The sequence below is a fragment of the Chlorocebus sabaeus genome, chromosome 22, assembly GCF_047675955.1.
Source record: "Chlorocebus sabaeus isolate Y175 chromosome 22, mChlSab1.0.hap1, whole genome shotgun sequence".
Taxonomy (NCBI): Eukaryota; Metazoa; Chordata; class Mammalia; order Primates; family Cercopithecidae; genus Chlorocebus; species Chlorocebus sabaeus.
In genome coordinates, this window is record NC_132925.1 from 43,463,198 (window position 1) to 43,480,425 (window position 17,228).

A 17,228-nucleotide genomic window follows, 5' to 3' on the forward strand; every position below is an offset into this window, starting at 1 on the left:
GTCATAAGTTACTTGCAGAACTGTAGCACAGTTTTCTTTCTTTTGAAAAATAATCAGTCTGTGATGGCTTTAATGGATAGCAAATGAATAAAAACAACTTTTATCTTAACATAGTTTTAGCAGAAAGAATGAATTTTATCAGGCCCCATGATCAGGGATTATCTGGAAACATTTAGTAATAAGTTCCAAGAAAAACTCCAGAGGATGAACCCATGGTCTGCAGGCCTCCTACCAGCTTAAACTCTGCAGGGCTAGGGGTCCACCCTCATCCCACATCCAGGGTCTCCTTTGTGTTGTAGGGGCTCAACTGCTGGTCCTGCCTCCCCCAAGATGGTTTTCCATCTTGTTAAAGTGTTCACAAGTGCCCCAACCAGAAACTACTCTTATGCTTTCCTATGATACTATGGGTCGTCTGCTTTCACTATGTTTATGGAAGAGACAGGACAAGATCCAAACCTTATTGCAATCTCCCAATTGCCAGAAAACCCATCCCTTTACCTATATAGATTAACTCCCAATTTGTCCAACCCTGTAGAGGGTTGCTGTGGTTTGAATGTGTCACCCAAACTTTATGTTTTGGAAACTTGACTCCCACTGCAACAGTTTTAAGAGGTGGACCTTTAAAGAGCTGATTAAGTAATGAAGGCTTTGTTCTCATTAATAGATTCATGTTATTTCAGGAATGGGTTCATCATTGTAGGAGTGGGTTTGTTATTAAGAAAAAAGTCCAACCCCGCTCTTGCTCTCTTATTCTCTCTTGTCCTTCTACCTTCCACCATGGGATGACACAGCAAGAAGCCAGCCCTTGAACTTGAACTTCCCAACCTCCAGAACTGTAAGAAATAAGTCTCTATTCCTCACAAATTACCTGGTTTGTGATATTCTTTTATAGCAGCATAAAATAGGCTAAGACAGTGTCTTCAGGCTACTCCACTACAGATACTGCCTCTAGTCAAAAATGGCCAGACCCTCAGGCCTGGGTACACCCCATCAATACAGAGAAATGAAACCTGGTCAAGAGAAGAGGCTACTGCTGTCCCAGAGCACAGTCCATAGAATTACTCCCCAGACACAGGTACCATCTGGATTCTCTAGCCTTTGTAAGAACCTAAACTGGTAGTTCTGAGTAAGAAACCTTCAAGGGAAGCCATGAGGGACTCCTCCATTCTTCTTCAGCCGCAGCAGGGGGTCACGTGTACTTTACAGAGTATGATAAAGAATCCTACTGCTGTTATCAATCAGCGGGCAAAGAGCCCATCAGGACCCCTCAGTGTCCTTGCTTTGTCAGGTTGAAGTCCTATGACCACATTTGTGGGGCTGACAGTTTCTGATGTCAAGAATCTGACACGTTTGTGCATCTGTCCTACTCCTTCCATCTGTCTTCTCCTCTGCCACCCAACCCTTCTACTCAGAGTTGGGACATCAGTAGCCTCTTCTGCCTAGGAAGGGACTAGTCCTGGACCTTCCTTGTCATCACTGTGCCCACACCCCCCAGTATACAACTCCAAAAGTAGATCCTCAGGAAAAGTCACTTCAGGCCTCAACCTCACACTGAAGAGTTTTTGGGGTGAGGCAGTTAAGGCACAGCTTTGAGTGGCTCTGAGTGCAAACAGAAGAAAGAAATCATCCCTGGCTTCAATGAGTTTCCAGTTTAATGGGGGAAGATGAGGCCCACAAGCACATATGAAAGCAGGAAAGCACCAAGAGAGCATTATTCCTTGTGTGATAATGGGTTTAAATACCTCGTGGCTGCACTAACAGTCAATCACCACCCCCGCTTCTTGACAGACTTTCTTCCCTTGGTTTCTGGAATGCCATGCTCTCCTGTTTTTCCTCCTTCTTCCTTTTCCTGGTCTCTAAATGACTGACATGCTCACTCCTGAGGTGATCAAATCCAGTCATGTGGTTTTATACACCATCCAGAGGCTGGAGATCTTCACACACATTTCTTATCCCACCCTCTCCACTGACCTCCAGAATTTGACATCTCACTCTCTACTCCAGATCTCGACTGGTTTATCTAACAAGACATACAGGACCTCTCCATTTTCTCCAGCCAAAGGTGCTCTTCTCATAGCACTTCCCATCCAGGCAAAAGGCTCCACTGTCCACCCAAGTGCTCAGGCCCAGAATTCATCCCTCACTCCTCTCCCTTCACTTGTAGGTGATCCATCCACCTTGGCCTCCCAAAGTGCTGGGATTACAGGTGTGAGCCTCTGAGTCTGGCTCTTACTGTACTTTAAAATCACCGCTGGATGTTACTGTCTTCATGTTCTACTAGAATGAAAATTACATGAGAGCAGGGACTTTGCCTCACTCATCATTCAAGGAGCACTTGTTGAATGAATGAAAGTCATGCCTGGTAGAATGTCATGTCACGTTAGCCACATTGATGAGAGTTACATTCTTTTCTGGGGAAGGGGACTGAATTTTTCACAGAAACAATAACATAAGAGATGGTTACGCTATTGATCAAGGTCCTGATGCCCACCTTTTAAAGAAACATGATCAAACCCCCTATTTAACTACAAGTTATATATCAAGCAATATAGAGCTCTCTAAAATACATGTGCTTTCATTAAAAAAAGAAAAATAATAATGAAGCATATGTAAATATAATTTGATATGATATATATCACAATTCATTGTTCAAAGTTATTATATCAAAAGCAGAATGATCATCTTCATTAAAAACATGGAATTCATAAGCCTGGGTTTGGTGGCTCATGCCCATAATTCCAGCACTTTGAGAGGCTGAGGTGGGAGGATTGCTTGAGCCCAGGAGTTTGAGACCAGCTCTGATAACACAGCAAGACCCCATCTCTACAAAGAATTTAAAAGCTGGATATGGTGGTGTGCACCTATAGTCCCAGCTACTCAGGAGGCTGAGGCAGGAGGACTGTTTAAGCCTGAGAGGTTGAGGCTGCAGTGAGCTATAATTGTGCCACTGTACTCCAACCTGGGCAACAAAGAAACACCCTGTCTCAAAAAAAAAAAAAAAAAAAAAAAAGACATGGAATTCAGACAAAAGATCTTCCACTGACATCTCTGAAAATACATATAGAGGAAACTACAGGTTACTTGCCCTTTTGAAACATCTATCAAGAAATGTTGGTAGGGAGAGTGTTAGAATGTAGCAGGGCATGGAGACACACCTGTGGTGATTGGAAATCCAGGAGGGCAGCATGGAGCCACCCAACCTCTGCAGCTCTCTCTCTCCTGCTAAGATTGGATCTGTCTGGAGTCAGGAGAGACTTCTTGTTGCAAGGAAAAGGTAAGCAGAAGATCCCCACCAGTCCCCATCAGCATTGCAAACACCTACAGTCCTTACAACAGGAGAATCCCACAGTCCTCACAAGTCCTGGGCCCAGTTTGGAGACACACTGGAATTCACACAGTCACATTGCCCTGAATTAGGAGCACAAGGTATGCACTTCCCATGTCTCCCATCCCTTGTGAACCAAGCTGCTGCAGCAAGGCACAATCTTGAGACCTGAGCCATCTCTGGATTGAATCCTGCTCTGGAGGCTGGTAACTACGGCACCTCCCAGCACTGGAGCTCCATTTTCCTTATACCAAGCTCACATGGGTGGCTGTATGCCACAACCTCAGCTGCATGGAGATTGGGCCCAAGATCAGCTGTGACCCTGATCCTGCATAGCAGGGAAACCAACCCCTGCCATTGCACTTCCAGCCAGAGGACCAATCTGTCAGTTCTGACTGGAGCAAACCTACCCTTGAGCCAGTCAAATGGTTGCATGCCCTCCTCTAAATATGAGAGGCCCCTGAGCCTCCAAGCAGTTGATATGCCCCTGCACCAGCAAAGTGGCTATGCACCCACACTCAGGACCTGAGAAACAACTCCATAATAGTATCCCCCCTTACAGGCATGTTCCTGGCCTGCCTAGTGGCCCTGTACCACCCCAACCCCCAAAAAGGGCCTGAGAAACCCACAGGGCATCCCTGGCAGGCATGCCCTTATGCCAGCTGAGCAGCTTTGCACTTGTGTCCCAAACCTAAGAAACAACGCTGTGGACCATCCCCAGCAGATATTCTCCCAGGCTGGCTGAGCAGCTGTCTGTCCATGTCCCAGCCTGAGATATAGCCCTGTGGGCCACCTCTGGCAGGCATGTCCCCACACCAGTTGAGCAGCCTTGCGCCTGCATCCTGGGCCTAAAAAGCAGCTGCATGGGCTGCCCCTGGCAGACATATCACCAGGCTGGTTGAGCAGCTATAAGCCCATGTCCTGAGATGAAGAAACAGCCCCATGGACCATGCCCAGCAGACATGCCCCCTAGCCAACCAAGCAACCATGTGGCTGTGTCACAAGCATGAAAAACGGACCTGTAGGTAGTCCCCAGCAAACACGACCTGAGTTCAGCCAAGTAGCCTTCTCTCAGCTTCCTGTCCTGAGTCTGAAAAACAGCCCCACAGATCACTCCTGACAGACACACTAGGTTGGCCAAACATCTGCATGCTCATGCTCCTGGCCAGAATAACAGCCCTGGGACCCCAAACCCAGCAAGCTAGACCCAAATTTGGTCACTCCATCATTTACATTTATACCCTCCAACCTTAGAAAGAGCCCAGCAAACCCAGCAAGCCCAGCCTGGTAAAGCCACACCACTGTCACCACAAACTCTTTCAACCTGGGCCACTGAGAAATCACAAATACCACTAGTGTGGATCACAGGTGAAGAAACTACACAGAGACTATACTAATGCATCAACCTAGAACCCAGGCAAATGCACCCCACTGAACCGACATCACAAGACACATCATATAGATAAGTCTTTCTCTACAAAGCCTACTCCATAAAATTGGAAGAGGCAACTTTTCCACCAGATGCATAGAAATCAATATAGAAACACAACCATGAAAAAACCAGAAAACATGTTACCTCCCAAGAAAAACAGTAATTCTCCAGTAACAGACTCCAATCATAAGGAAATATATGAAATGCCAGAAAAACAATTCAAAATAATAATCTTAAGGAAAATCAGTGAGATAATCTGATGAAATCAGGAAAACAATTCAAGATTTGAATGAGAAATTCAACGAAGAGATGGATATCATTTAGAAAGAACTAAAAGGAAATCAACGAATGAAATAAAAATTAGCAGAAAACTTCCTAAGTCTTAGGAGAGAGATGGACATTCAGGTCTAGAAAGCTCAAAGAACCCTAAATAGATTAAACCCAAACAGGTCCTCACTAAGGCACATTATAATCAAATTGTCAAAAGTCAAAGACAAAGAAAGAATTTTAAAAGCATCAAGAGAAAAGCACTAAGTTACATATAAGGGAATCTCTTTTAGACTAACAGGAGATTTCTCAAAAGGAATCTTACAGGCCAGGAAAGAATAGAATTTAAAGTATTGAAAGAAAGAAGGGAAAAACCCTGTCAGCTAAGAATATTATACCCAGCAAGGCTAACCTTCACAAATGAAGAAGAAATAAAATATTTCACAGACAAGCAAAAAGTAAAGGAATTCATCACCACTAAACTGGCCCTACAAGAAATGCTCAAGGGATTCTTACATCTGGAAATGAAAAGATAATAACCACCACATATATATAAAGACTCTACCACAAAACTTAGAACTGATAAACAAATTTAGAAAAGTTACAGGATATAAAATTAATATACAGAAACGAGTAGCATTTCTACACACAAGCAACAAACTAGCTGAAAAGAAATCAAGAAGGCAATCCCATTTACAATAGCTACTAAAAAAATAAGAATAAATTTAACCAAGGAGGTGAAAGACCTCTACAAGGAAAACTACAAAACACTGATGAAAGAGACTGAAGAGGATACAAACAAGTGGAAAGGCATCCTATGCCCATGGATCAGAAGAATTAATATTGTTAAAATCACAATACTATCCAAAGCAATCTACAGATTGGATGCAATTCCTATCAGAATACCAATGAAATTCTTCACAGAAAAAGAAAAAAAATTCCTAAATTTTATATGGAACAATGAAAAGCCCTAAATGCCCAAAGCAGTCCTGACCAAAAATGACACAGCTGGGGATATCACACTACCAGACCTCAAAATATACTATAAAGCTGTAGTAACCCAAACAGCATGGTATTAGCATAAAAACAGACACATAGACCAACAGAACAAAGAGAGAACCCAGAAATTAATCCACATAGGTACAGCAAATTGATTTTTGACAAAGGTATCAGGAATATTCTTTGTGAAAAGGATACTCTCTTGAATAGATGGTGCTGGGAAAACTGGATATCCATAGGCAGAAGAATAAAACTAGACCCCCCACCCACCTCTCATCCTATACAAAAATCAATTCAAAATGGATCAAAGACCTAAATGTAAGATCTGAAATGATAAAATTACTAGAAGAAAACATAAGGAAAATGCCTCAGAATATTGGTCTGGGAAAATATTTTATAAATAAGACCTCAAAAGCACAGGGAACAAAAGCAAAAATAAACAAATAGTATTATATCAAATGAAAATGTTTCTGCATGGCAAAGCAAGCAAAGAAAACAAATAGTGAAAAAACCTACAGGATGGGAGAAAATATTTGCAAACTACTCATCTGACAGGGAATTAATATCCAGAATATGCAAGGAACTCAATTCAACAGCAGGAAAACAATCTGATTAGAAAATGATCAAATTATATGAACAGACATTTCTTAAAAGAAGAAATATAAATTGACAACAAATATATGGAAAAACGCCCAACATCACTAATCATCAGGGAAATACAAATCAAAACCACAATGAGGTATCATCTTATCCCAGTTAGAATGGCTATTTTCAAAAAGATAAACAACAAATGCTGGCAAGGATGAGGAGAAAAGGAAACTCATATACTCCTGGTGGGAATGTAAACTGGTATAGCAACTATGGAAACCAGTATAGAGGTTCTTCCAAAACTAAAAATAGAACAACCATATGATCCAGCAATTCTACTATTGGGAATTTATCCAAAGGAAAAAAGGAAATCATATCAAAGAGACGTCTGTATCCTCATGTCTACCGCAGCACTATTTACATATAGCCAAGATATGGGATCAATGTAGGTATCCAACAGAAGATGAACGGATAAATAAAATGTGGTATAGATACACAATGGAATACTATTTAACCATAAAAAAGAATGAATCCTGCCATTTACGGCAACACGGATAGAACTGGAGGACATTATATTAAGTGAGATACGCCAGGAACAGAAAGTTAGACACAGTGTGTTCTCATTCATATGTGAAAGCTAAAAAATGTTGATCTCTAAGAAGTAAAAGAGTAGAACAGAGGATACTAGAGGCTGGGAAGGGTAGCAGGAAGGGAGGGATAGGGAGAGATTTGCTGAAGGATACAAAATTACAGCTAGATAGAAAGAATAAGTTCTACTGTTCTATACCATGGTAGGATGACTATAGTTAACAATAATACATAGTTTCAAATAGGTAGAAGGAGGATATTGAATGTTTCAAACATAAAGAAATGATAAATGTTTGCAAAGATGGATATGCTAATTGCCTGGATCTGATCACCATATATTAATTGTATGAAAACATCACTAGGTACTCCATGAATATGTACAACTATTATTAGTAAATTTTTAAAAATGTTTGCATCTTGCTAAGGAGTCCTGTATTACCTATGAGTGTCCCATTGGCTTAGACTTTAAGGGACTCACAGAGAAGGGCATGAGTTCTAGACTGCCTTTGCACTGACCAGATGTGTCTCGAGAGCTTTGCTCAAATGGCCCCAATGATGCGAAGAAAGGAATACTGGGTGAGTCCTATGTCATGAGCCCCTAGGCATTAAAACTGAAGTTTTATCTCATTTTTATTTACTTATTTTCCTCATTGCAAATGTCCTTGTCACAGCATAAAGTAGGTGACTAAACAAAGAGGGCTTCTGGCATAGACCACTGACCAGTACCAGAGGCACAACTTTCATCCTGACTTCTGGCCAGGCAGATGTGTCTTTAAAATAAAGGGACTTGCATTATTTTTTGCATCCTTTGATCTTCTACCTATGGTGCTTCACAGTGTGAAAAGCCTTAAGGCTTTCTTTTAAAGGATGCCTTGCTCATATGTTCAGTGTTCACTTTGGTCCAGCCTCCCACAAATCCTAAAATAAAGCCCCATCTCAGCCATATGTGCTGTGTTTTCTTTCAGGCAGTAGTAGGACACTGCTTTTCCCTTTATCAGCCATTTTAGAGTCCAACCTCATAGTCACTTTTTAAAAAATTCCTTTGATGTTATGGGATTTATTTCCTTAACAAAAGAGCAGGCCCTACATACTTCAATATGCCTTTCAAAGTAGTCTAAGAAGCTGTTCTCTCAAGTCAATGATGGGGTCATAGTTCAAAGCAGGTTTAGCACCATAGGGGAAATAATCACTATTATTTTTTTGAAATCACAGGCCACACTTCCTGTTATTAATTCATGCCTCCCCACTTCCACCACCCACCAACTTTCTCACTTTCTTTGCTTCACTGGTATTGGTTTTGACCCTGCCAGCCTCCTCTGCACTGAGAGTTAACAGACACCCTCACCCCAGGCTGATGTTAGCTGAGGACCCCTGAAGTACTGTAGTAGTTAGACCCTAAGGAGGGGGTCAAGGGTAGCAGCGGGAAACCACCTTCCTCACTGCTAGAGCTGCAGAAAGCAGTGGAAACCCCCAAACCCCAAAGTACACATATGAAATCCCAAATGATCACCCATACTTTCGGAATATTATTTAAAATATTTTCTATTGTATAGCTGCCCAAAGAAGGCACTGTCTTTGTTAAACAGGCTCACTCTACACCTATTATCACACGGGATTTCTCACCAGAGTGCAGGTGACCAGGTTGTGGGCAGTGCTCTGGAAGCTGCTCAGTCCCACAGAACTAGCTATGGTTATGAGTCCAGGTAACACAAAGTTCCACCTGTGTTCCATCCCCAACAATGCCTGCTTGCCAAGGAACCATGGAGTCAAAGGAGAAATCACAACCAGAGTTAGTCAGAGCAGCCTCCTGGAGCAGCAGGAGGAGAAAGTTTTCAGCCAGCTTGGAAGGATGGAGTACCACAGTGCACAGTGTGAACAGTTTCTAGCAGCAGCCATGGCATCCCACAGGCCCTTATTCTTGTTTCCTGGCTAGTTCCAATGATGATTCCCACCACCTTCGCCAGTTCAAGAATTCTGACCAGCTAAGCCAAGATCAACAGACAATGCTGCAGCATGCTGCCTTCACTCCTACCTGCCTGGGCAGCTGGCCAGGTGCCATCTCACCTTGGGAGCAGCAGTCTCTTCTGGGCACCTAGAAAGACACACAGCTCCCCTCTCTGCAGCCTCCCCAGGGTGGACTGAGGAGGAACGGTCAACAGCATAATGTAAACTCTGCTCACTCACCACCGTCTTCTCTGTTGTTTGTTGTGGCAACTGGGCCAGGGGGACAGGAAAGGCGTCCTGAAGCTCTCAGCTGGGAAGCTCCTGAAGTTGCTCTGAACTGCAGCAGAGGCAGCTGATTCGGGAGCCACCTGGGTGGGTGGGAAGGAGGAAAGGAAAGCCAAATCAGAGACAGACACGCACAAGGGATGTGGGAGCGGCTGGGAGGAGTACATCACTCTGGGACAGGCTATGTAGAAACAGGGAAGCGTCCCAACAGTGGCGATGGGTGGCTTCTATTACCGTGTGGGGGGTTATGCATTTAGAGTTCAGGAACAATAGTTACAAGGAGAACCAGAACGAGGGGCTTTCTTCTCCCACAGAGGACAGATGCGGAACCATGAGGGTGGTACTCAGGGTAGGCTGCAGGGTCTAGGGAGAGGCCCTGGCAGGGGTGAGGGAGGAAGGCCATGGGAGCTGCCTTCCTGCAGGTGAAAGGCAGTGCAGGCAGGTGGCTGTTGGGGAGTTCTGGAGGGAGCTGGTTCCTGGCTATCAGAGATCTGGCTTTAGTGACATGGCCAGGGGAAGAAAGGGCTGACAGGGCCGGGAAAAAAAAACACCGACACCCTGGGAGAGGATGTGCTTCTAGAGGAGCGTCTCTCCTACCTTCACTGTCCCCGGGCTGGGCCGATATGCTTTGTTTCCCCAGCACCCACACCAAGGCAGAACACGGGGCCCCCCACTCAGCCTGGCCCAGGCTCCTGAAGTTCCCCCTTCTCTTCCCTTCAGAAACTTTTGTTTTCCTCTGAGGGCAAATCTCACTTTTTAAGAGGGAAACAAATACCTACAATAAGTAGCAATTCCATTTCCTCAGAGGGACAAATAACTTATTTCAGGGCCCTTTATAAGCTACCCTTCCAGATGGTGTGTTAATGTGAAAAGGACAGTTTGAAAATCCAAAGGAAATCAAGCCCTCACAACGGCATTTGCTGTTTTTGAATGTTTTCTGTTCCCTCCCAAAATTTAAGTTGAATCTTAATCCCTGAAGCAACAGTATTAAGAGGTAGGACCTTTAGGGGGTGATTAAGTCAGGAGGGCAGAGCCCTTGAGAATACGATCAGCAACCTTATAAAGGGGCTGGAGCAAACTGGCTGGCCCTTTTTTGCTCTTCCGCCTTCTGCCAAGTGAGGACAAAGCAACCTGGCACCATCTTGGAAGCAGAAAACAGCCCTCACAAGACACCAAATCTGCTGGCATCTTGATCTTGGACTTTCATTTTCCAGAACTGTGAGGAAAAAAATTCTACTATTTGTAGATCACCCAGCCTCAGGTATTTTGTTATAGCAGCACAGACAGACTAAGACAGCATTTCAGCAGGGGACTTCCAGACTGAAAAAGTCCTTACATAATCCCTTAATAAATCACAAAGGAAACAGACAGGGTGGAAACCCTGAGTTTAGGGTGGTGGCTTCCCCTGACACTTTGAGGGACACTTTGAAAAGGAAATGGGAGAGACTGGGCTCTCAAAGAAGGGACAGGATGAGGTGGAATTCCCACCCCATTACAGTCCCATAGCCAGGTGCTCTTTTCCACCTGGACAGGACGTGTCAGCAGAAAGTTCATTTCAAGAGTGCCAGCCTTGTCCGCACCCAGTTGCTCCCTGTCATCTGTTTGGCCACAGGACCAAATGACAGCTAAAGCAGAACAGGTGTTTCTATAAGGAATGGTTTCCATATGTCTCATAAGCTAAGCCAGGCAATCCCAGCAGGACTTCTCTTGACCTTGAAGAGAAAAGTCAAGCTCAGGACATCTGCTGCCACCCCCTCAATATATATCCATCTCTGGTGAGGGTTTAGGGATACCTCTCGCTTCTCAGTTCCCTAACCTCGACCCCACCTCCAGTGAGCACACCTGGCCCTTCATTCTCACCAGCCCCCTTCCACTTTCTACCAGCCAGAGGAGCCTCGAAACCTGCTGCTCTTCCTATCCTCAGTTCACTACCCTGCCCCATGTACACGGGAGGCCTTGGGTGATCTGTCATTTCCATTCTTTTGCCCAGCTGATTAGGCCACATCTGGCTATTATTTCACAACTCACCTGCACCACAGACACTTAATACTCTTCTGCTTCTCAAATAATTAGAAGCCACTCACAAGAAAACAAAATATAGAGCTGTTAATTATTTAAAAATTAAAACTATATAAAAACTGATAATATAGGCAAAATGATTTTCTAAGCTAATTTTGCAACGCTATCAAGCATTACATCTATCCCCAAGTTCCCTGACACTCGTGGCAAAAAAGGAAACAGGACAGGTCACACAATTCTCCTTGTCGGATGAGGACACGAAGCCACTTCATCAGGTAACAGGGCCCTCCAGTGCTAATCTCCAAAAGGTCTCTCTCCAGAGAGAGGACTGAACAACACAAGGGACAATTCTACCAACAGGGTTTTCAAAAGGAAACATTCGGCGTTTCATTACTGTTTCTTGTTTGTTTGTTGTTTTTTGGAGACAGGGTCTTGCTCTGTTGCCCAGGCTGGGGTCTGCAGTGGCGTGATCTCAGCTGGTTGCAACATCTGCCTCCCGTGTTCAAGTGATTCTTGTGCCTCAGCCTCCCAAGTAGTTGGGACTATAGGTGCACGCCACCATGTCCTGCTAATTTTTGTATTTTTAGTAGAGACGGAGTTTCACCATGTTGGCTAGGCTGGTCTTGAACTCCTGACCTCATGATCCACATGCCTCAGCCTCCCAAAGTACTGGGATTACAGGCATGAGCTACTGCACCCAGACTCAGAGTTTGGTAACTTTTAAATATCAACATTTGATAAAAAAGAAAATAATAAAATATGACTTGGGATTTTTGCAGGGATCTAAAGCAAAGGTCTGGACAGGTAATTTTTTTAATAGTTTTTTTTAAATTATCTGTAAGTTCTAGGGTACATGTGCACAATGTGCAGGTTTGTTACATATGTATCCATGTGCCATGTTGGTGTGCTGCACCCATTAACTCATCATTTACATTAGGTATATCTCCTAATGCTATCCCCTCCCCCCTCCCCTCACCCCACAACAGGCCCCGGTGTGTGATGTTCCCCTTCCTGTGTCCAAGTGATCTCATTGTTCAGTTCCCACCAGTGAGTGAGAACATGCGGTGTTCGGTTTTCTGTCCTTGCGATAGTTTCCTCAGAATGATGGTTTCCAGCTTCATCCATGTCCCTACAAAGGACACGAACTCATCCCTTTTTATGGCTGCATAATATTCCATGGTGTATATGTGCCACATTTTCTTAATCCAGTCTATCACTGATGGACATTTGGGTTGGTTCCAAGTCTTTGCTATTGTGAAAAGTGCTGCAATAAACACACGTGTGCATGTGTCTTTATAGCAGCATGACTTACAATCCTTTGGGTACATACCCAGTAATGGGATGGCTGGATCAAATGATATTTCTAGTTCTAGATCCTTGAGGAGTCTTCCACAATGGTTGAAGCAGTTTACAGTCCCACCAACAGTTTAAAAGTGTTCCTATTTCTCCACATCCTCTCCAGCACCTGTTGTTTCCTGACCTTGTCTGTTTGTTTGTTTTTTGAGGTGGAGTCTCATTCTGTCACCCAGGCTGGAGTGCAGTGGCACAATCTTGGCTCACTGCAACCTCTGCCTCCCAGGTTCACGCGATTCTCCTGCTTCAGCCTCCTGAGTAGCTGGGATTACAGGTGCCCACCACCACACCCAGCTAATTTTTTGTGTATTTTTAGTAGAGACAGGGTTTCACTATGTTGACCAGACTGGTCTCGAACTCCTGACCTCGTGATCTGCCTGCCTCGGCCTCCCAAAGTGCTGGGATTACAGGCATGAGCCACTGTGCCTGGCCGTTTCCTGACTTTTTAATGATCGCCATTCTAACTGGTGTGAGATGATATCTCATTGTGGTTTTGATTTGCATTTCTCTGATGGCGAGTGATGATGAGCATTTTTTCATGTGTCTGTTGGCTGCATAAATGTCTTCTTTTGAGAAGTGTCTGTTCATATCCTTCGTCCACTTTTTGATGGGGCTGTTTGATTTTTTCTTGTAAATTTGTTTAAGTTCTTTGTAGATTCTGGATATTAGCCCTTTGTCAGATGGGTAGATTGCAAAAATTTTCTCCCATTCTGTAGGTTGCCTGTTCACTCTGATGGTAGTTTCTTTTGCTGTGCAGAAGCTCTTTAGTTTAATTAGATTCCCATTTGTCAATTTTGCCTTTTGTTGCCATTGCTTTTAGTGTTTTAGACTGGACAGGTAATTTAATAAAGGTCTTGGTGGTTCTCAGTGGAAAGCTGAGTTGCCCTCATCACCCATCCTGGAGGTGGGGGTGCAGGTGGGTAAAGGTGGTACAGGCAGGTTGCACGGGAGTTCAGGGTTAGGAGGATTGAGGGAGCATTGGGATGTGCAGTGGGATTATTGACTGTCATAATGACTTGAGAACAAGGGAAGGGAGCTGAATGTCCTACCTTAAATATAATGCTCATTATAAAGAGCATTATAAAGCATTTTGTCTTGACTAAAATGCTAATAGCACCCCTGGAGAGAAACATTGGAAGGGAAATCAGTAATTAGCATGACTCTTCTAGTGCCTCCTCTAAAATACCAATTAAGTCTTTACAGGGAGTTGACGGCAGTGACCACAAGAATGTCTGCTCTGAGAAGTAGAGATGAAGGAGGATGCCAGGTTTCTGATGTGTCAGCTCTGCTGGTGGTAAACTGCATATTGTCTTATGAGGCATAACGAGCCTGAAGGGCACTGCTGGCCGGACACAGAGCTGGGCAATGGTGCGCTATAAAAAGCATGCCCATGGAAAGGAACATAACTCTCCTTTTATTTCTTTATATGTCTAAATGAAGACACAACTGGAACACAAAAACTACACATCAGTCCATCATAGGAGAAACTATTTTAGAATAGAGCAGTGGTTCTCAAAGTGTGGTTCCTAATTAGCATCACCTGGGAACTTGTTAGATATGCAGATTATTGGGTCCTACCCCAGACCTGCTGAATCAGAAACTCTGGGTGTGAGGCTGAGCAACCTGTGTATTGACAAGTCCTCCAGGTGACTGTGATGCAGGCTCAAGGCTGAGAACCACCGGTCTAGAAAGTCTGGGGCTCAATATGGCAATCAGTCACAAGAGAGATTTTAGAAATCCTGCGTCATCCCTGTGTAGAGTTTCTATTAGGCTCAGAGAGGGAGGGGAATATTTCAATATGTCTATGGCAAGCAACTGATCGGGGTGGAACACCTGAAGACAGAAGACCCCAGGGATGAGAAATAAGGACAAAGAGTAAATTATCAAGGGTCAATCTGAGCCTCAAGTTTGATTAACCATCCTAGGAAGAGTTTGTTTTAATTTAACTTGTATTTCCGTTTGAATAGCAAATACAGTTATATGATTAGAAATAGCGTTGGGGCTCAGAAAACAATACCCCAAAATGAAGGCTTCAGAAGCAAAAGATTCTCTCCAACCTTCTCCTTCCCTCCTGTCTCTGGTCACTCATTCTACTCCAAGAACACTAGAATCCCTCTTCCCCAAGGCAGGTTATAGAAACCAGAACCCCTTTTCCTTAATGCCAGCCATGAAACCTAAAAGTATTACTCTAACTTCTCCCTATGGCCTTTCTGTGTAAAAACTGGCCATAAAGAAATTATCTGACCACCTTATTTGATTGTAGGTCATAAGAGCCCCATTCCAGAGAGAGTCTTGCCCCATCAGAAGGAAGGAATGCTGCACAGAGAGGAGGAATACAAACAGAAAGGCCTTGCTGAGTTTCCCTACTCAGTCTATTAGCATTGGATTATACCCTTTTTGTCCAATCATATTTTTACACAGTTGTCCACAGTTTGTTGAACCTAAGCATAAAAATGAACAGTTTCCTTTGTATCTTTGGGTCTTCATTCTGAAGGCTCCCATGTCATGGAAAACTATGATGAAATAAATTTTTGTGCCTTTTCTACTATTAATCCACCTTTTGTCATTTGGTGTTTGGTGAACCTTCAGAGCGCAAAGGAGAAGTTTTCCCTTGCCTTTTCAACTGAAAAGATACAAAAGTACACAGTGAAATGTCTTTCACCCACACCTGCTTCTAGGTACCCAGCTCCTAGGTATCCAGCACCAACTTCTCTTCCCTTCCAGAATCAGCCATGTAATCAGCATCTTCTAGAGATATGTTTTGAAAATACATGCATATTTTTATACCCACTTTCTCTTAAATACAAATAATAACATATTATACATACTCTTCTACACCTTGCTTTATTTCGCTTAATATATTTTGGAGGTTATTCCATACCAGAAACATCAAGAAACACAAGTGTTCTGAGTGTCTGGAAACATACAACACTCCAGGGCATGGGTATCTTTCCTGCAGATAAGGAGTACCTGCTAGGCTACCACATGATGTTTGCGGATTTCTTAGTGAACCTGCTGTAGGGAAGCTGTACTAAAATTCTCAATTTGGAGAACTCTACACAGGCCTACTTGTATTTTGGTTTTTGTTTGTTTGTTTTTGTTTTTGTTTTGAGACGGAGTCTCGCTCTGTCGCCCAGGCTGGAGTGCAGGGGTGCGATCTCTGCTGACTGCAAGCTCCGCCTCCCGGATTCATACCATTCTCCTGCCTCAGCCTCCCGTGTAGCTGGAACTACAGGCACCCGCCACCACGCCCGGCTAATTTTTTTTTTCTTTTTTTTGTATCTTTAGTACAGACGGAGTTTCACTGTATTAGCCAGGATGGTCTCGATCTCCTGACCTCATGATCTGCCCGTCTCGGCCTCCCAAAGTGCTGGGATTATAGGCATGAGCCACCGCACCCAGCTCTAATTTGTTTTATAACAGAAGGAGGTAATATGGAAACTCTCAGCCAGGTCATTAAAATTCAGTAGTATCACTACGAGATAACACTAGCACCTGGTGGGTCAGGTGTCCAAAGACACACAGTAGAGAGGAGTTTGACCACTAGGTAGAACTCAAAGCATCAGGATGACTTGGAACTTTTACAATTTATAAGACTAATAACTGTAAATTACAAAAGACATGGAAAGATAAAGACATGGACTAATTAAGAACACTTACTACTTACTAGTCATTTTCCAACACTTAGAATCAAATATGTAACATGGGACAAAATAATAATCCCTATCCTTCCACCAGCTTCAGTCATAGTAACATCAATTTTTATTTTTTTGAGATAGAGTTTCGCTCTTGTTGCCCAGGCTGGAGTGCAATGGTGTGATCTTGGCTCACTGCAGCCTCCACCTCCCGGGTTCAAGCAATTCTCCTGCCTCAGCCTCCTGAATAGCTGGGTTACAGGCATGCACCACCATGCCTGGCTAATTTTGTACTTTTAATAGAGACAGGGTTTTATCCTGTTGGTCAGGCTGGTCTTGAACTGCTTACCTCAGGTGATCCACCCACCTTGGCCTCCCAAAGTGCTGGGATTACAGGTGTGAGCCACTGCGCCCAGCCTGTAACATGTCCTTCAGAATTATTTTTGTTCTATACACCATTCAGCACCATCAGTAAGATGTCTTGTTCCTCCCTGATTCTTAGCAGAGTTTTATCAATGTAGCCCTTGAACATAAAATATGAAGTTGATATATATATAAAAATATATAATATCTGCTCTATTCAGATATAATTCATATACCATAAAATTTAAAGTGTTCAAATGAATGCTTTTTAAGTATAGTCAAAGAGTTGCGCATCACCTCATGAATTTAGTGCACTTGCATCACCTGTAAAAGAAATGCCATACCTATTCACAGTCACTCCCCATAATCTACCCCAAGGTTCCCCAACTCTAGGCAACCAATAGTCTACGTTCTGTTTCTATGGATTAAG

At 43.5% G+C, this 17,228-nt stretch overlaps 1 protein-coding gene across 4 annotated transcripts in view; it reads right to left on the bottom strand.

Annotated features, from left to right (window-relative positions):
• Window positions 1–17,228, bottom strand: part of MYLK (myosin light chain kinase) — a 276,708-nt gene that overhangs the window by 213,704 nt on the left and 45,776 nt on the right. Inside the window, exon 2 of one of the 4 annotated variants that reach the window (XM_007985581.3) lies at window positions 9,384–9,511. Coding sequence is in view for 2 of the 4 variants with exons in the window: in XM_007985580.3 (XP_007983771.3) it covers window positions 9,232–9,258 (27 nt within the window). In the remaining 2 variants the exon portion in view is untranslated. Of the gene's footprint in view, window positions 1–9,231; window positions 9,335–9,383; window positions 9,512–17,228 lie in introns of those variants that run through there. The other 3 variants (XM_038003419.2, XM_007985580.3, XM_007985578.3) reach the window with 3 other exon arrangements.